We start from the raw sequence: 20,930 nt of genomic DNA, 5'->3' as shown, positions 1-20,930 counted from the left end.
GAGGCGCGGGCGAGCCGGGGCGGCTGCGCGGAACTTTCCGCCGGCGCGCGGGTCCGGCCTCCGGAGCGGGGAGCGCGGAGCGGGGCCGGGGTGCGGGGGCCGCCGCCGCCCTGCCGAGCGCCGTCCGCCTTCCGCAAGGCGCCGCGGGACCCCCTTCTCGACCGCCGAATTAAAGAAAAAAAACAGTCCAAAAAATCTTGGTTTTAAACTTTTAAAAAAAAAAAAAAGGGGAAGAGCAGGAGGAGGGGGGAGGAAAAAAAAAAAAGATCCTAGAAATCCAAAAAGGCTCATCTGGGAAGGAGAGAGAGGAGACCGAGAGGAAGCGGGATGCAACTCAACCTGACGCTGATCTGCTTCGTCTTCGGGGGGTTCCTGCCCGACGCCGCGGCCCGGCGGGAGCAGATGGACACGGGGCAGTGCGACCTGCCCCGCTCGGTGAGCCGGGCCGGGCCGGGCCGGGGGCGCGCCCCCCGCCCCGCGCACGCGGGCGCGCGTGGCCCCCACAGGTGTGGCGGCGCTGCCCCGCGGAGGGCTCGGGGCTGTGTCCCCCGCGGCGAGCGGGGGGTCACGGCGGGACCCAGCCCCACGCGGCCCTCATGGTGCCCGTGGGCTTTGCTCGCTGCGAGCCCGCGTGGGGCTGGTGCGAGGAGAAGGGGAAGCGGGAAGCCCGCTCCAGGATCCTGCCCTGCGGGCAGCCCTGAGGGTGGCATCACTGTCTCCTTCCTTTGTGCCCCTCCATCACTGACCAGCCCCTCTTGTCTTCCCCGCAGCAAGGAGAGCTCAACTCCTTCCTCTGGACCATTCGCCGTGACCCCCCCGCTTATCTCTTCGGCACCATCCACGTGCCCTACACGCGAGTTTGGGACTTCATCCCTGACAACTCCAAGGCCGCCTTCCACGCCAGCTCCAGCGTCTACTTCGAGCTGGACCTCACGGACCCCTACACCATCTCGGGGCTGGCCAGCTGCCAGATGCTGCCCCACGGGGAGAACCTGCAGGACGTGCTGCCCCGGGAGCTGTACCGCCGCCTCAAGCGCCACCTGGACTACATCAAGCTGATGCTGCCCCACTGGATGACCCCAGACCAGCGGGGCAAAGGGCTCTATGCCGACTACCTCTTCAACGCCATCGCCGGGAACTGGGAGCGCAAGAGGCCCGTCTGGGTGATGCTCATGGTGAACTCCTTGACAGAGACGGACATCCGCTCCAGAGGAGTGCCTGTGCTCGATCTCTACCTCGCCCAGGAGGCAGAGAGGATGAAGAAGAAGACCGGTGCGGTGGAGCGGGTGGAGGAGCAGTGTCACCCTCTGAATGGGCTCAACTTCTCCCAGGTAAGGAGGCTTCTGGGCCTCGTGTCTTATCCCAGGATGTGGGGGGTATTCTCCTTGCACTTTCATCAGTTGATGGGGGTGAACCCCAAGCTTCTGCAGCAGGGTGGTCACTCGTGGGCCTCAGCAGCTTTTGTGCTGGGCTGTTCTCCATCATGCCAATCTGTGCTGCCTGCAGAAGCCCCGTGATGTGCGTGGTGAGTGCGTGTGTATCACGTGTATAATTTATTTGAGAGGAAAATGTCCAGGGTGTGAATGTGTGTGTCTGCTTGCCTGCCACTTGTGAGGGAAACTTACATGCTTCCCATCCTGTGCCGGAGCTGGGCAAAAAGTGATTTTTTTGTTTGTTTGTTTGTTTTGAAGTAAAACAGCTCTGTGGTACTTGTCAGGAAGAGGATGAAGCATGAACAATGAAAATAGAAATTTCCACATTGTTCAGATTGATTTAAGTACATGCAAACTGTCAGTTGTCTTTTTAGTGGTCACTCTGGGTCAAAACAAAGTGGCTCATGTTGCCCTTGTACTGGGGGAAGTAAGTGTGCAATATGCATGGGTTTATTTCATTTTAGAGCAGGTAAATTTCAGCAAACAGAAAAGGATGTAGGTTAAGAAACAAAAGTTATTGGTGTAACTGGAGCCAGGAATTCTTTCAATGGATTTAGCTTTAAACAGCCAAATACTAAGCCATGAGATCTATTTCATTTCAGTGGATTAATGAGGAACACAGTAACAGCTATTGACTTTGCTTTGCGGAACTGTTTATGTGAAATGAGATTTACTAGAAATTGAGGAAATGAATGTGTGTGGAAGAAAACAAATAATCCGGGGGTTACACATTAAGATGGTGTCAGTTAATGCTATGATATTTCATTTTTAACCTGCTTTTCGTCATTAGTTTTGGATCAGTCTATTTCCAGCCTTATCTTACTGTCCTACTTTGACCAAAAAAATTCTTGGTGATGTGGGGGAATAAGGATTAAAGGACTAATCTTAGGTGTGATTAAAATGTCCTTAGAGTGCCTTCACCCCCTGCTCCCCTGAAGTCCAGCAGGAGCTATTTGAAGGGGAAAAAGTCTGGCTTTCACTAACATTTGGTTCATCTGATTTTTCAGCTAGGAGTCTTAACTCTGCATACAGCCTTCAGAGAAGACTTGTTCCATACACTTTTGAATGTATTTTCTTGTTTATCAACAAAAATAATTAAAAGAAAGCCTCTCAGGACCTTTGCATTATTTAAGACACATACAAATAAAGGAATTCGTTTTACACTATTCTGTCTGAAACGTTTAAGTGCCTATCCTCTCTGTTGAGCCCCTTCTTTAAGGTGAAGTAAAAATAATTAACCATTCCAGACATCCTATACTGTTTGGTTGTATTAGATCATAAATGGCAGTTGGAATCAAGCACATGAAAGCACCTGGTTAAAAGTGTACCACTTGGAAGCCTTTTAAATGTGAATCATACTACATTTTTTTTTTCTTTTCAGAGAGAGTGAGCAACAGAGAAAGGAAAAGGGACAGAGTACAAAACTCACTGCTGCCCGTAACCATAATTGTTTCTCTGTCCAACTTTTAAATAGAAACAAAAATTTCCCATTCATTTTGCTCCAAAAATAAACTAAAAAAGAACAAGGTAAAGGTATTACTGCTATTGGCAAGCTAAGGACAGTCATTTATGCAAAACATTTGTGCTGATTAAAAGAATACATTCCATTTTAATTGTTAGAGAGAATTGACAAAGTTGCTGAAATAGATTAGTGTTCAGGAGGAATTTTCCTAGATTGAAGCTTTTTCTGGGAACAAGGCCACCAGAACAACAGGAGACAAAATTAAACAAAACAAACCAGATATTTATTTTCTTGCTTCCTCTAGATTTCCATGCATCCTGACACCTGGCTGGTTGTTTAACAATAGTAATTTGTAATGTTATCACACCGTCTGGCAGTCCTACTGCTTGGTGTATTACTGTGCTAATTTAGTGGAGTGGATTACTATTGCAAGGTTTTACCTCCCAATTCCAGGTCTTGGAGCCTTCGTTAAGCAACACGTAATTAAAACCCACTAAAATGGAAATCAGAAATTGAGCAGCTTTTGTCTCGCAGGGTGTTTGCACAGTTTGATGAGAACATCTGTGATAAATTATAGTCCCAAATCTGCTAAGGGCATCAGTGGTTTTTTACCTGTTTTCAGCATTACTGTTACAGGAACACTGCACGTTATTTCTGCATTCAGAATTCAGGTTTTAGGACTGTGCCTTGCTGAATCATGTCAATGCTTTTGTTTCCCACATCCCCAAAGTCCAGTATTTTTGCCCTAAGCAAATTAAAAAAAAAAGACAAAAAAAGCTTTTTTTCCCTACTTCTTCTCCTCAAAGGCAGCTTTGTGCTACTGCAAATATTTAATCTGACTACATACACCAAATCTGTTAATCTGATACTGTGAGGAGGAGGAAATCTAGGAGTGGTCCCGGTGTGGTACTTGGTTTTGATCTGCTCTGAAAGAAAGTGGATACACTTGCATTTTTGACCAGGAACGATCTTTGAAACGTTCTCTGCGTGGCTTTGAAATGTTGATTGTCTTAGCCGGATAAAAAGATTAAGGTGGCTCATATAATTAGCTGCTTCCTGGAGAGCCAGCTCCTGCAGGTAGGGCAGGGAGCATTGTTTTCTATTGTAAACCCCGAAACTTTGTAGTTTGATGCTCTGCTCCCCTTGAAACCCTTGCACAGTGTTTCCTGCTGCTTTTCCACATCAGTCCCTGCCTTCTGCCTCCTGCTGACCGGCCGCTCTCCTGCTTGGATCCTGAGGGGAAGTGTTATCCCACCTCCTGGGGCTCTGGCAGCTGCTGGTCACTCAAAGTCCGGGCCCTGGGTATGGCTGAGCTGGTGTCAAGGTGTCTGAATCCCAGCAGAAGGCAGTGTTGGGAGCCTGGGTGCAGGGGAGTTCGTAGCAGGTTTGGGTCAGGTTGAAATTTTACTGCTCCTTGGTATTTGAAGTTTCAGGGTTTTCATGGAAGGTGGGACAGAAAGAGCTGAGGCAAGTGAAGAAGAGGAAGCAGACAAGTCTGTCTGGTAGCACTGATGTTTATGCAGAGAGTGAGTGGCCAGAAAAGGGCAAAATCAAGTTGGCCAGGGCTGAGAACTGGTGAGGGACAGATGACATTCCAGGCCTTCTTGTGGAATCCTGGCAGAGGCACTGCAGCCACTACAGGACTCATCCCTGTGTTGTCTGCAGGCCAGCTGGGAAGAGGGCTCAGCTCTCTCTCTCCTCTTTGGGACCCTCATGTGAGCCTATGATGGGAAGCTTTCCCCAGGCTGTTGCTGGAGTAAAGAGAATTGTGATGCAGCTGCTCAGGTCTGGTGCATCTTCCCTGATGCCCCAGGGCTGCCATGGGACCCCAATCATCCTGGAGTGATGGCAGTGTGTCCCCACTGAAGGTCTGTACAGTCAGCAAGGGGAAGGTCTTACTCCTCTACCCAAACTGCTGTTCCCTGGGGAGGTGGCTGGCATCTCTTGCTTGTGTTTGATCCTATTCCTGCCAGATGGTGTTCATAGCTCTTCCTCCCCATTAGAACTAAAATCCCTTTCCCATCCCATCCCAAACTTGCTCTCCTCAGGGACAGTCTGCATTCAGCTCATGACAGATGCCCTAAATCCCAAGGTTAGTAGGGGAAATTTTGTATCAGGGTCCAGCTTCCCGCCAGCCTGTTGGTGGGGAAGCTGTCAGGCTGGTGAGGAGCTGCCAGCACTCCCTTCTCTCCCCTTTGGCTGTTTGGGAAGCTCTGACTCTGGTCTCCTCCGGCTGGTATCATTTCTAACTGCAGGGGGAGATGTTAAATATCAAACCAGTGTTGATTGGATCAGAGACGGCCTCAAAGAAAGAAACCTCAGACTGTGCCAGATTAAACTTCACACTTCACCATTCTCCCCCTTTCATTTCTTTGCCGCCTCATTCTCTGCACAAATAAACCTCATCTCCCCGCTTTCTACCAATGAGGCAGCATTCATGGGGCAGGAATGACTTTGTTAACAAAATCAGTCTTCATTTCCCAGGTCCTGCTGTTCCATCAAACCCTGGGACATGGCAGCTTTGATTACTCTGGTGATAGGATTAGAGGGGGGAACAAGTGCTGGTTAATAAAAGGCCGATGGGTGGTCCATCATGTTTGGTCTCTGACAGCTCTGCAGCCTCGAAGCTGGATCTTCAGTGGCAAAACAGTAATATTCACAGTAATATGTAGGTAGGGCCACATCCTGGAATCTCTATTCAATCTGCTCTGTCCCCTTGAAAAACTAAATATTTCTGTGATCACAAAGCTGGGATTCTCCAAGCTGACAGGACCAGTGTAACTGACTTCAAGAGATATTTACTTATTTGTCCTAATGAAAGATCTGGGCTCAAGTTTTCTGAACTGAATTAAAGGGTTCAGTTTCAGAGCTAGCTGACTTTTGATAGTCTGTATAGTTTATATGAGGGAGTATTACTGATTTTGTTTTTTTTTTTTAATATTTGAAATAAAAATGCATTTTGTCTGGTAGAAATGGCACCTTCTTGCTTTTATAGAATTTCAGGCTTTGTGAAGAGAGCAGGAGTCATCAAAAACAGCATTACCTGTTTTGATTGCTGAATATTTTGAAAGAAATGTTCTTAAAGGGTTTGATTTCACATAGCTATACATAGTGCACATAGTTTTCAGCTTGCTGTCTTTTGTTAAACTATCACTCCCTTCACCCTCTTATGCCCCAGGGTAAAAAAATCCCCCAGCAAAATTAACCTCGGGGTAGAAATTCATACAGCAAAAATAGAAATCCTTCCATTTAATTCCCTTTAAATACTAGTGGGAACTGCTTTATGTCTTCACCAGGGGAGCTGTTGAGGATGAAACAATGCAAGTATTAAAACTACAGTAGTGGCTCTAGCAACTGAAGGGATCAGCAGCTGACGTTTTATAGCTGTACCCACATGTAGGTGTTGCTCTGTACAGCCAGTGACTGCGTGCTCCTGCCCCACAGCCCCTTGGAAGGCTCACCCAGGCATTTGATGCCTATTAAGAAAACAGCCAGTCACTAATGATGGCTCAAGGGGCAGCTGGCAATTTATCTGTTCTATTTATTGTGTATGTGACTGCCAGAAATGTTTGTACAACAGGTCGGGTGTGAGCCCTTCCTTTCTCTCTGATCCTTCACACCCTCCTTGGTAACATCCAAGCCCAAGGCAGGTGTGCCTGCCTCCCACGAGCAGGTCTGGAGGATTCTGTTGGTTGATTTGTTTGCAAAATTGGGTACTGCCTGTGATTGGTATTAGGTTGGAATTACATCTTTTTAAGATGGGTCTTGAAAGGGAAAAATCCCTGGAAAAGAGTTTGGCAGACACTCAAGGGAGTCCTTACTGTACCTGGGGCAACTTAACTTTACCGGTGTGTAGGAGTCAAATAGCAGATTTGTGCCATTTTTTCCTGTGTGTGTTTTCCACCTCAGAGCTGCTAACCCAGTAGGTACTGGCTTAGCCCCTGTTTAGTAAGTGGTATTTTCACAGTGATGATTTTCAATCTGTTTATTATTTGCTGTCACTTTGTGATGCTGTTGCAGCAGCAGTCAGGATCCTCCTCCAGGCCCAGAGTGCTTTGCTTATAAACAGAATGAACCATTGACCTTAAAATCCTCCACTTGAAGTATAGTGCAACCTACAGTCCTCAGAAAGTCTTTAACAGCCTCCCCTCAACTCCCTAGTGAGTAGCAATCCACGTTATAAAGGCAGCCCACATCATCTGGGCGAGTCAGAGGTTCCTGGATTGCAAAGGCCAGAAGTGATCTTAAACAAGGGCACTCACTCACCTTGCACTCCTGCAGAGATCAGTGGCAGGGCTCCTGGCAAAGCATATTTAGGGACTTCAGAGGGACATACTGTAAAATAACAGGTTTCCCCTGTGCTATGCTTTACACTGCAAACCCTTATTAATCTTTTCACTGTCATTAGGAGTTGATGAGACAGGTAAAAGGCAGAAGAAATCACAGTGTTACAGCTTGAGCCATGGGAACTTTGTGTGTTTTCTTTCATCCTTTGGTCTTATTAGTGAGGTTCCCTGCTTGGATGAATGACTGTAAGCTGGCATCCTCAGAGGACAGTATTTAGGCTATAGCACAAAAATGGAGATTTTCAGCAATGACTGGTGTTTCAGAAACTTCATTGGTTTTAACTTTCACAGGTCAGTGTTAGAAGAGCCCCATTTTGCATGGAAACATATCTACCTTGTGTTCTCACACTTTCCCAAATCCCTCTTCCAAGTAGACAACCAGTAGAGATGCTCGATGCCACTGTACTTGAAATCTGCAGAAAGCACTGTGAGTTGATGACAAAATTTTCTTTGTGAAGCTCTCAAATTATTTCTAGGTAGCAATTACTAAGACATTTTTTCTGAACATTGCAACAATTTTTTAACTTAATACTCCTTCTGAAACCCCAAAAGCATTATAGTTTCCATCTCACTTGAGACACCAGAAATTAAACTGGTGCCTGCAGAGCTTAAAACTGCAGATTTCAGTATTTGAACTTAATACCTCAGATCTTGGGCTGGAATTGGAGCAAAACTATGCCCTGTGCAGAGTGCGAACAGACATGTAACTAAACTGTAAGACTGGCTGTATCCATCAGAACAGCTGGTAGTTATGGTGTCTCAACACCTCCATGAATTTGCTTTTTCTGGTGCTCAAGTGAACAATACAGCTACCTTGTATAATTGTTGCTGTTTATTGGATCTAATTGTCATTTAAAGGCATAGAGAATGAAAAGTGACCTGGTTAATACCTGTCAGAAGTTCAAGCAGGAATTCACACTCATGTCTGTTGCTTTTATCACTAGTTATTCCAACACCAGTCGTTCACATTTAGATTTCCAATATTTTAGAGCTTCGGGTGCAAGTCATTTCAGGACTTCTAGCACAATATAAATGAAGGTTGGTAAAAACTTTAAATTAAAACCATGTGCTCAGCATTTTGAAATGGATGTTGTATGGCTTGAGGAGGCTCATTAGAAAAATATTTTTAGTTTGAATGAGATCAAAGACCCAAGATTTTCTACTCTGAGGGCCATTTAGCATAGTCCTGGACACTCCATTTCTCATCATGCATAGACTCCCATAGGCCAGTTAGGCCTGAAGAAATCATCATCCCTGAAATATTGTAATCAGATTTATTATCAGTGGACCACTGCTGATCACCTCTGTCCAGGCACTGCAACAATGCTGAGGGGTTGAAGAATCTTGAAGATGGCAAAAGTGAGTTTTATTCCTGACTTCCTCAAAATCAGGATTGTAGCCCATGCCGGTGGGTAGCAGTATTAGAAGTGACAGACTGAATCCTGTGTGTTGTACCCATTCCAGAGTCCCTTGAAGCCAGGGAAAACATAGAACCATCCCCAGAAACTCCTAGTAGCACACAGAGAAAGGATTGTAAAAAAAGAAAAAGAAACAAATCTGATGTCTTCTTTTACTGTGCTCAGTTAGTGTGGAAGTTATGGAGCCTTCCACATGAATTCCAGTCCAGAGGTTCTTTATGCTTAGGTATGCCTTCAAAATGGGAGTTAGTTAAGATGGGGCAAAAAGATAGGAATTCAGTTATAGGCAGTTAACTGTTAGCTGTGTCAACATAATCAAGGAAATAGCAACAAATGCTTTATATTTCCCCCAGATTTAATTGAACTTACTTGCTGCTTCTACCCTAACTCTTCCATTGGGGCACTTGTTGGGAGACACAGATATCTCCAATACATAAAACAGAGAAGAAGCTGCCTTCATAGAGCAAAGCAATATTCATCAGACTTCCTTAGTGAGCCAAGGAATGAGAAAAAGGAAACAAATCTTACAGTTATTTTCTAACCTCTTTCCATTTTAATAAAAGTCAAGTTATGAGGAACACAGGAAAAGTATTTCTTTCAAGTACGCGGTTCTGTGTCTTGAACGTATCCCCTCAATATTTTAGAACTGTACTAAATCCAAGGTCTCCATTAGGCTCCCTCACTTTTGTTAACAATCACAATGAAGACTGATTATTCTCTGTACGCTTTCTGCCACTGCACAAATTTAGCTCTCCTTTGATTTCTTGCAGCCTTTTCCTATTACAGGTGACAGCATAATAGTGATGGGGAATATTTATTTAAATGTGAGACCAAATGCTCACAGTGCAGGAGTTTGCAGAGTCAGCAGAGAGGGAGAGGACAAAAGGGTGATTTGAGAAACATGCCCAAATTTTTGAAGGTCTTTGTGTTCCTGGCATGTGATTGATTTACAGTTTTAGAAATGATCACTGAGATAAATGTTATGCCGGAAGGAAGTGTGATGGGATGTGTCTTGTTGATTCTAAAACACACTAAATCAAAAATCATCACAGCACTATTAATTGTGAAAATGCTAAGCCCTAAACCATGAGAGGAACTGATCCTGACATACTGGGAGTCAAATGGGATGCTAACTTGTAGTTTGCTTTCAAGCTGAGGTAATTCTTCATTTTTGGGATATCACAGAGGCAGGGGAGGTGCAAGCGTGCAAAAAGGGCCTTAAATGTTGTTTTCATAAGAGTTAATGATACGAAAAGCCCTTCTTTTTATTAATGAATTTCCTGATTAAGACAGGAAAAAGCTAGAAAGAACTTTCTCAAAAAAGCTCATTGTCTACCTGTTGGAGCAGATAACTCACTAACATCCAGAAGTGAGCAAAGTCAAGTTTTCTAATACAAAGTTATGGCCAAATCAATTCTTAAATGGCTTAGCCTTCAAACAACTGGGATGCAGTTCAGCTCCTTCAGCATTTCACCTTTCCAGTACCAGAATACCAATGAGACAATACCTCCTTAGTCCATGAGACCAGGTTGAAGTTAAGAGGCTCAAGGCAACAGGCCTTTGCGGGCATGAAACACTGTCCAGCTTTATGGATCAGCTTGTCCCTGCCTGTAGATTGACACTGGCCAGCTTTTTACCCAGCTAATTGTGTGAGGCCAGAGAGGATTTTCTTTATTAATTTTGAGTGGCTTGGCTGTGAAATGAGACATACTGTACAGTGTATAACTCAAGCTCACTTTCAAAGGAATTTTTGTTGAAGCTGCATATCCAGAGAGATCTGAGCCTTTAACATGTAGTCATCTGAAACACACTCTAGGAACTTTGTAATTTAAAGTCAGCATTTGCACTGGTTCATGTTCCAGTAATGAAATAGTGCTTGCTTTAAAAACATACTCAATTTATATCTAAATGTATAAAGATGGGCTTTTTTCCTGAAAATGAAACTGACTGCTCTGAGCACTTGCTATGTGTTAACTGTGGTTGGATAAGCTTGGAATGGATGTACCCTGTAGGGACTACAGCATATGATGGCTCTGAAGTGGAAAGCAAGCATCATTGATGCACTTGTACATTCTCAAAGCTGGAAGTATTAGTTGTTGGGAATCACTTGTAGTAGTACCCTTTTGTATTTTAGGAAGTACAAAGAACTAAAATCTCCCAAAATGTGTTGTATTTTGGCATATTTTGGATGGGTTTTGTTATTACTGACAAAGAGATCCCAGTGGAAGATATTCCTAAGATATCACAATCACTAAACCCACACAAGATCCCTTATCACACTCTCTCTAAAGTTGTTGCAGATTCATTTGAATTACACTGGAAAGATTTATCTCTTATTAATGGAGTACTCTTCATTTTTTAAAATTGAGTTGTTGTGCAACACATCAAATAACAATGTCATAACACATCATAAATCAGTTTGTTCACTGAAGGATTCCACATGAGTTAATCTAACATCCTGGACACAGTTCATGAGCAGTTAATTTTAGCAGTTCTCTTTGATACATATCAGTTAAGGCAAAGCAACTCCAGCCATTATGGAGTACAGTCAAAACTGGTTAACGGCAAAGCAAGTACAGACAAAGATTGTTCACAGATAAAGCCTTTGGCAGATCATTCAAGGGATCTTTGCTATATATATATATAGAACAATTGTAGCTCTAATCCCAGCAGTGCAGACACTCTGGGACAAAGAGAAAATACATACACACACACACACCAAACCACAGAAGAAAACCACACACACCATTTGATACTTGAGTGTAACGAGAAAGTCAAGCTAAAGTTCATCAACCCTGACATAGCTACCAAAGAGCTCCATGGCAGGCAGTGAGATGGGAAGAACGAAGAACCACCCTCAAAAAAGCATTCAGGAATTATTCCCATTGTCAGTGTGGGAGAAACTGAGAATGTTTGATTTGAAACACAAAGTCATCCAGCGGCCTGCCAAATGCCATTTATCTCAAGGTCACGCAACGTAAATAACCCAAGGGTTAGCTCCAAAGCAGGAGGTAGAGCTGAACAAGAGCAGGGGAAGGAATTTCTCTCTTTTCCCTGTGGATGTTTGGCATGCTACTGACAATGTTTTGAGGCCTGGCACTCCTGATGAGTCTGGTGTATTAAGAGCAGTATAACACAGCAAAAGCAGAGAATAACAGCTGAATGTAGCATTATGGAAGGGACCATGGTTTGAGACCAAGCCACTAAGCTGTCGCACATTTTCTGCAAGAATTAATCAGGGACACTAATTAGAAAGGAAAACTTCAGCAGTAAAAAAAATTCTCTTGGATGCTTAAGTCTGAAAAGATTAATCCCTGTTACACAGTAGGGACAACCAATGTTTATTTATTGTTCAGCTGAGTGGTCACATGAATTTTTTCTGTTCTTCTAAAACATGAAGTATCACAGCCTTCTTACACTTTTTAATAGAACAAGAAGTTGTTACATCAATAATCCATCATTATCAGTCAGGGAAGGAAGAGGTGTGTTTTCCCAAGAGTGCTTAGACCTGAGGGTATAGCTTGGGATATAACTATGGGAGAATCCCAAAAGACTTGGCACCTGGTTCCGCTGTTCTCTGAAGCAAAGCTCAGTGTAGTTCCCACTAAATCAAATCAAACAAGTCAGTCCTTGTACTGGGAACCCAAAACTGGCAGTCCTTGTACTGGGAACCCAAAACTGTATCTCTTGAAACCAGGCAAGGTGTCTTTCCTGCTGGTTTATGCAGAAAGGAGTTTAATGTAGACAAATAATTTATTAAGAGAATGAGGGGGAAAAGAAATGTTAGTCAATATTCTTCTAATTTATTTGTGATTTTGATAGGCTTAAAAACCAGACTGAGTAGAGTTACTTGTGATTTCATGTTGATTTTTTGATGCCATGAAAAAAAGTGAACTAAACTCACTATGTCAGAAGGAAAACTAAAAGTGTTTCTATTCAGCCAGCACCACTTGACGTCATTCTGCAGAGTCCTGTACATCTGTGTGGCCTGAGCACCATTCCTTCCAAACAGAAGTGAAGCAAGCTGGGCATGTGGATAAAGAACCCTGAGTCTTTGTATACACAAGACAGACAATTTTATACCTGTAGGCCTTACGTGTTGGAAACTGAGGCATCACTTCAGAGGCCCAATTACATTACTTCATCTGGGGCTAAGACAATAATTTTTCCATCCATAAATTTCTCTTACACCTTTCAACTTATTTAGTGCTCTTAGAAAAATAAGTATTTGTACGTGGAGGGGCTAGAGTTGATGAGATGGTGATGTGAAGGGGACATCTGGAGAAGTCCAGGCTGATATGAGCTCCAGAATTTATAACTCTTTGGGCAAGGGACTATGGGGCACATCTTCATCCTTGGTGAATAGAGTGGCTCCACCCCTCTTTGCTATTTTAGCCCCTAAAGGAATTGATTTTCTCAAATGCAAGTGGTCTTGAAAAGTGGCAGAGAGCATAGACTTACATCATTAGCAATGAACCAAGGGCTTGTGTGTTGCAACAACCTTTGCTGAGGGATTGTTGTGTTGAAAATCCACTGATTTTGGCACAGGCTGGAGAACTCAGCAGTTCCACTTTGCATGTCCTGCCATCATTCAACAGGCAGACCCTCTAGCTAGACATTGCAATAGGGCAGCCAGTTGGCTTCTCCCAACCTCCTTAGGTTTCCAGATGTCATAACAAAATGAGAGAGAGAGACTTAGCCATCTTCCATGTGTTTACGCTGGAGCTGCTAGGCAGAAACCAAGCCACAACACTGCACAGCTTTTCAAAAAGGACTTAATAGGCCTCTCTGTAAACAGATCTAAATATTTGCTCCAGTGACATTTATCGCATCACACGTCTGGCGCGAGTGTTTCGTCCTTGTTTTGCTTGCGTGTTTGGATTCTCTTATAAACATTAATGAAGTGCCTGAATACAAATGAATAATCCTCCCCCTTTCTTCCCGCCCTGGAGGGGAGGGGAATGGGAGGGCATGAAGCAATAATAGTTCAACCTTCAACCCGTAATTGCTTGGTACATTTTGATGACAGTTTTCTTTCTCACGTGCTTTAAAAGACTTTATTCGGCATGTACATCTATGCAGAAGGCATTGCACCTTTCTTCAAAGGCAGCTGCAGCCGGAGTTGGAGTGGGGGGCACTTAGCAGGCAGCACTGTGTCATTTGACGTTTGAGTAGTTGTAGCAAGTTGAGTTATTGCTGGGTTCCCAGCAGGCTGCCAGAATTCTGCCCCATCTACAAGGCTTTTAACAGAGGATATATTTAATATATGCTTTCCTATGCGTTTGCTGTTGAGCTGGACAGAATAATGGGCCTGAAGCACCTCAAATCTAGCTCCATTTGACAGTTCATCTACCTTTTGGTGGACAATGGGGGTCATTCAATAGGTATTTTCCAATTACCTACAGCTTCAATGACTAGAGACAATGTGTTTCCAAGTAGTCCCTTCTTATCTTGCAATGCCTTTATGGAGGCCCTAGAAAGTGGTTGTCTTGGTTGTCTTTCTGCCCAATTTTGAACTGAAACCGCCTCATCCTCCTTTTGATTTTGTCACTAAAGGAGAAGGAGAGTGTGGGGTAAGGAAAGACTGACCAAATCTTGTTTCCATATGTGGTTTCTGTGGACACAACCTTTAGAAGATAATTTTGTTGTCTAGGGCATGAGAACATAAACCAAATGTATTAGAAGCTTGTTTCCTGATCCTGAGAGGGGTGAAGTTGTGAAACAGATCAAGGCATCATCCCTGAACCTGTTCCAGACTGAGAAAACATTGAGTATCTCATTCCTGTGTGGGAGCAGTTATATTACTGCTCCATTCTCCCTGTGCAGTTCAAAATGTCACAATGTCTTCCATGCACAATAAATTATCATCATCTCCTGCCAGGTGGGACAGTGCTTTGCTCGAGACTTTACTAAGCATCTTTCGTTTCTGCAGCTGGGCTTGTAGGAGCAGTGGTTTGGCTTGCTTGGAAGACAGTAATAAAAGAAATTTTCTTTTAGTCATGAGGTGCTCTTCAGAAATTCCCTGAACTCATGCAACTAAGCTCTCAGCTCTTTGTTAAGAGTAAAACTGCTGCATTTAAGCTGTGGGACATAAAAGAAGTAATCAATATCCAGAAAGTTCATTCTTCAAACAGTCTTTAAGAAAAAAATCATCTTGTACATGACATCTACGGGTCTGTTGTGTGCAATACTACTAAGTGCAAAGGATTTATGTCCCAATAGTCATGCTTTGGGAGGTCAAAACTAATACCCAAGAGGAAAAAAATGCATGTGTTTCCTTCATCTGAGTGATTAGGTATAAAATGGGTTAAAAATTAATACTGTCTTTGGTTCAGCTTGTATATGAAACCATTCAGTCTGCACATACTTGAGTACTATTCGAAAGTGCCTGTCAACTCCATTAATTATCAAATTGCTTATTCAGTCTATGCATTCCTTGCATAAATCCATATCAACTTTGCCTCTTGTAGCAGTGTTTGTTTATATGAGCTGGAACTCTCCGGAGCAGACTGAAACGCCTCTCGGAAGAATTTTTTCGTCTGCACCTACAGGGATCCAGGCTAATTTCTATTCAGAGGATGCTTTTTTTGGTGTTGAGTTGGGGGTCACAAAATTGTCTGGAAAGGTGTCCTTTTGTCACTTCTGTCCATAGTGATAGTTCAGATAGAAGAGACTAAAATCGTTACAGTTCTCAGCAGCTGTGAAGTGTACACCAGAAAAAAACCAAAAAGCTTGGAGAAAGGGATAGAAAAAAGAATTTGCTGATATTTTTTCATCCTCTTTCTAATGTGCCTCTAATACTAATGGAGGCTTTTTAAAAAAAAATGAACTTAATAGTCCAGTGCATTCTTTTGTCCCTGTCGCTCAAGCATTCTGCCTTTTGCTCATTTGCTGGAACACAAACATGGAAGTGTATATGGAACTAGCTGCAGTCTTAAAAAAACAAAATTAAGGCAAGCTGCCAGATCAAAATCTAATACACAACATATGTTTACAGGATTATAGTCTCTTGCCATGCTGGTTTTAACAGCACTCCAGTGTGAAGTAGAGTTAATGCCTTCCAAGATCTTTTATCATCCATCATGCTTATCAAAACAGTAAAAATACTGGTTTTATTTCATCAAATGCACCTTTCCTCCTGCCTGAAGCCCTCTCAATTCCCCACCACATTTGGGATCAGTGGAAGAGTATGTCCTTGGTTGTCCAGTTCTCCTGCTTTTCACAAGAGCTTAAATTACTCAGGGGTGACCAGGTTCACCCAGCAGGCAGCCCTGAATAGGACCCCTGGTTTGAGAGAAGACAGTAATGTTGACCCCCACATGCCTTGTGCATTTGATGTGTAACTCATGACGCTTTCTGAGGAGTCTGTGAAGAGCAAAGGGTTGTCCAAGTCTAATACAGAGGATTGCAGTGAACGAGGTGTTTTAAGCTGACTTGTATTTGCTCAAACTTTAGTCCTTTCTTGGGAGCCTTCTGCACTAGGCAGAGGCTGGCATTTGGTGTGGCCAGTGAGCCCCACTGAGGTTCCTTTTGGGCTGTGCCTTACACACTGCTGGTGTCTCTCATCACATGGTGCCTCCAACCATCCACGGCACAATGGGACCATTACCACTGGGATCTGCTGCAGTGGTGAGCAGCCAGCTCAAGGCAAGCACTTGAGTGGCAGTTCAGCATGTAGGGGTGGGGTGCAAGGGACAACACTTCAGGGCAGAGGGAATGGAAAACAGGGACAGTTGTGCCAGACTCCTGTCACCTCCTGTGGCTGCTCTGCCTGGTGTGCAGTACACGCTGCACAGCCCCTTCAGCAGCAGCTGGATGCAGCCTGGAGTATGCAGAGTCCAGGGAGAATAAACTTGAAGTGTCTGAAAATTTTGTGGGATGAGACAAAGATTTGGTGGGTATATGAGGCTCTGAAATAGCAGCAGCCCCTCACTATTTCTTGTGCTCATTCTCAGTATGTGGGACATACCTGTCCATGATCCATGAAGCATTCTAGGCCAGCTGGACTCCATGAGCTCTACGTGCACTATTCCAAGCTCATCAGGAGAGCTCTATTAGGACGAGGCAGGAGTTTTCTGGGCTCTCAGAGACAATCCTGATGTAGCCTTTTGTGTTTCAGTTCTCTGTGTGCAAGATGGGCAAGATATTAGAGCTATTTATTTTTGGAAAATGTCTTTTTTTTAACAGAAACAGTGGTCATGTAATTTTTTTTTTGTATTTGAGGAAAGAAGCATTCCTTGAAGTGTCTCAATTTCAAATTTAAAGAGAAGTTAGAAAAACCCATCAGTCTCATCAGTAAAACAACAATCTGGTGAGTGACCCAATTGGAGATTTTTGTGCTATTGGTGCGTAACAACACATTAAAGATAGAAAAGGCTGAATCTGTAACTTTTTATTGATATTATTGTTTTTCCTCACGGAACTGTAGATAGCAATGGAAATGTAAATCTTGTAGCAGCTTTGGATAAACTTGCAAAGGGGTGCCTACTTGGTGGGAGCTCTCTAACACAGCTCCAGGATGCCTGACTGGAAGGTTGTTTGAAATAGGGTGATTTTACCTCTGTTGAATATAGAAAATTCTTTAGAGATGTCAGGAGAGTAATAGCATTTACAGCTTACTTAATGTGTAATTACATCTGATTTGCAGCAGGTCAGGTCTCTGCTCACGTCAGTAATGTCATGCTGTGCATGGTCATTGAAGTTCTTGAAGTACAGTTGAGTGACATGGGAGGCAGGACATGGCAGTTTCACCTCAACATTTCATCAAAGAGATCTCTCTTGGATTGTCTTATCTTGAAGTTAATTTCAGAAATAAAAATAAAAATCACATACATGGAGGCCACATAAGCTGTCATATAAATACTGGGTTTGCATCTCTTGCAGCTCCAGGACTTCATTCTTTGTAGCTCAGACATCACCAGACAACCAATTTACCCTTTCACTTGAGGAGACAGTCAGAAGAGGTCGTCATGGTTTGGATTTTGAGGCTTCATCTTTTTCTTTTCTCCTAAGAAATGTCCTCTTTCTGTCACTAAGGAGATGAGCTGCCTAGTTCAGCTTTCAAGTCAAAAGTTTAACCTCCTGCTTGCAATTCTTGTTTGGCTTTGCTGTTTTGTTCTAAACAATTTCTGTATCCGTTCCCATTCTGTTATGCCTGTTTCTGTTTGACTGGTCAGTGCAGAGTAATATTTAAGAGATTCAGTCAGTAAAGTCCATGTTGGCTAATTCCTTGGACACAGTGACTATCAGGACAATGACCTCTTCCTGACAAAGGCTCTGTTTCCTCTATTTCAGCAGTATTCTAGGTCCTGACCACTTGCTCTGTGCAGAGAGCATTTGCTGTGTGCTTTGCTGCTGCTCGAATGCAGATGTAGGTTTTGGATTATGAGATTTCAAGTTCTGAGAATCAGCATGGGTTTTAATGCTCTTGATGACACAGCCAAATAGTGTTGTTATGATAAAATTCAAAATTCATCTCTGAAGCACCTCTTTCTATCGTTGCCTCATGCATTCTCAACTAGCAACGTATTCCTTTGTCTAAGTGACTTCCACTGTTGGAACTTTTTCCTAACATATTTAAGGTTTTCCTTTACTGCTTCCAGATGTACACCCTTGTTTTACCATTCTTCGACTCTGTAAATGTATTTTCTCTGGTTCTAGTACTGTGCAGTTATTTGATAGACAAGATCATGCTCTCTCTTTTAGGAGTCATTTATTAAAGAAAGTTTTTACAACTGCAGACAAAAAACAGGCTTCTGCAGAGAATGAATTTCAGGTTTTGTCTTGTGGTTAACCAGGATTCACACCCCTTCTGGGACAGTTCCTAGAGACACCTCGTGGCTGTCAGGAGCTCTACAGAGCGCATCATGCTCATGTCAAATTAATTTATTCTAAGCCTCAACATCCAGAGTTATTTGAGAAAAAGTTAAGAGTGAGGCTGCCAACCTGCTAATTAAAAGCTAGAAATATTTTTAAGTTCTCCTCTGATGGAAACAATTAAGCAAATCTGTTCTAAAGTGAAATTACCCCCCAAATCCAACAGCAACATGTTGTCTGCCTGAGTATAATTAAAACTATTGAAGGAAATTTTCTATTCCAAGATGAAAGGAATTGTTGGTTAGTTCCTAGATTCCCATACTCTAGTTTATACTCCCATTCTGTAAGAAGTACAGCAGGCAGCTCAGACTACATTGATGCAGTTTGTTGCTGGGATTCTTAGCTTCTCAGTGAAAACCACACTAGTCAATTCAGAAAAGTAATAAAGCAAATCCCATTCCAGTCCAGAGTGAGTTAGATGATAAGCTTTGTGCAAGAGAAAGACAGACTGACTTTTTTAGGGTTCAGGTCATCCATTAATGTAGAAATTTAAACGAGTTGAATCATGGTGAGATTGCTCACCAGGCAGTAAGTCTTTCTAATGGTAAGTGAGCAAGACCTAGAATTCACTATCTCTCAGAATTAACAGTGTGCAGCCTTTCTTGTGTTTGATACAAACTCTGTGAAAATGATATTTCAAAGAACAGAAGCCTTTAGAGAAATAAAGTTTATATATAAACCAAGCAGTTTTACTGGGTGTAATTGCTCTAGACCCAGCTGAATAGAGGTCTTGTGATTGCATTAATCTTATGTGTTTAGATCCAATTATTCAAGATTATACTTACCATAATCTAATCACAATTTCATGTATATACACATAAATAAAAATGATAGGTAGGTGGAAATAGTGTTACCTCTCCTTTTCTCAGTGAAAACTGAATCATGAAAAATGCTGGAAACCATCTTTCCATAGCAAAGGAGAATAGTGTCCTACGTATGCTTTGCACAAGGCTTTGCCTGAAATTAGAAGGTCCAAAGAGTCCCTCAAATTCAGGGGTTAGTTCCTACTTGGAGCAGGAGTAAAGAGGTAAAGCAGTAGCAAGAAGAATAGAGTTATGGAAAGTATGACTTTTAATGATAAATCCGCACCTTCATGAATGCAGAAGCATGAAAGCAATAAAAACTGTTTGTCTGCTTTGCTGATTTTAAAAATATCCTGGTTGAGTAGGAGTCTCATTACTGAAGACAACAACTCCAAGTCAGTAGTAGGACCTCATAAGGATTTTTTTTTTCCATAATCAGAATGTAGAACCACCTAGATAGGGTTAGAGTTATGTGTGTGTGTTGTCATGCTTGAGCTGAGATTTTTTCTAGGGGTCCTCTCACACATTTTCTGTAAATGCCCAAGCAGTCTCCTTGCACTGGGCTGCATATCCAGCTATTACTTCTTTCTATTCATTAGGTAGGGTAACATTCAGGTCTTCCAAACATTAAGACTTAAAAAAAAGTCACCATGTTTACTTCAGCTTTCCCTTTCTAAATTGCTTTGACAGCCCTGTGCTTTTTTAACTCGTTTTGGGGAATATCCAGTCTGCCATTGGAATTATTTGAATTGTACAGAAAGAAAGGAGGGCCTGTTTCCCTCCGAATTCCATATATTGTGTCGCTGGAGCTTTTCATGTTCCATAAACAATGCTCTCTTTTTCTGACCCTCTCCCCCTCCTGCTCATAGCCTGACTTTCTATAATTTTCTTGACATGGACAACTCAGCATTTTTGTGAAAAGCTATGACTGATTTTCTGCAGCTTTACAAACAGGAGCTTGCTGGTGATTTCAAGAGGATCAGGTAGTGTGATGCAAGCAAGACTGGGTCAGGTCTCTGGGACTTCAAACACGTCTCAGCAGTGCATCTAGTTGTGAGTGATTGTTTTCCCTTAAAGCATTCATAATCTCCAATTGGCAAGTCTCCTCTCATAACTAAGGAGACATTTGGAAAAAAAGTTGGTATTTTTAAATATCTTCCTAATCCCTGTAGAACTCTTGCCACATACAAGCAAGGGGCTTCATTTTTCCACACGCTACTCTTTCTTTATTTAATAATTCAGTTATTATGTGAGTGAAATCTCAGGAGGTACTCCGAGTTGAAGGCACTCTGCCGTTTAAGTTCATTTCAAGCTTCCTATGAGTCTTTTAATACTTGAATGGAGTTTCATGGTCTGTCTTTGACGACTCATGGAACTGGATCCCAGGAGAAAAATCACAGCCTAGATAAGCAGCCGTGGTAGATACTGCAAAAGCAGTAGTGCTTGTGTAACACTTCAGTGGCTTGATGCCTCAGTATATTTTTATTTCTTTCTTTACCAGGAAGATGGATAATTTCCAATCTTAACAACCATGCATGGGAAGGATGAATAAGCAGTATTTGGGAATGGAGTCTGATTGGTTACACCCTTGT

At 42.8% G+C, this 20,930-nt stretch overlaps 1 protein-coding gene across 1 annotated transcript in view; it reads left to right on the top strand.

Moving 5' to 3' along the window:
- The first annotated feature begins 213 nt into the window (after positions 1-213).
- TRABD2B (TraB domain containing 2B) overlaps positions 214-20,930 on the top strand; it is a 261,364-nt gene continuing 240,647 nt past the window's right edge. The window contains exons 1-2 of the mRNA XM_041483560.1: positions 214-435; positions 771-1,331. Coding sequence (XP_041339494.1) covers positions 328-435; positions 771-1,331 — 669 coding nt within the window. The 5' untranslated portion in view covers positions 214-327. The remainder of the gene's footprint in view (positions 436-770; positions 1,332-20,930) is intronic.

The sequence above is a fragment of the Pyrgilauda ruficollis genome, unplaced genomic scaffold, assembly GCF_017590135.1.
Source record: "Pyrgilauda ruficollis isolate IOZ18807 unplaced genomic scaffold, ASM1759013v1 scaffold6, whole genome shotgun sequence".
In the NCBI taxonomy this organism is placed as follows: Eukaryota; Metazoa; Chordata; class Aves; order Passeriformes; family Passeridae; genus Pyrgilauda; species Pyrgilauda ruficollis.
This window is presented reverse-complemented; position numbering and strand designations above follow the sequence as displayed.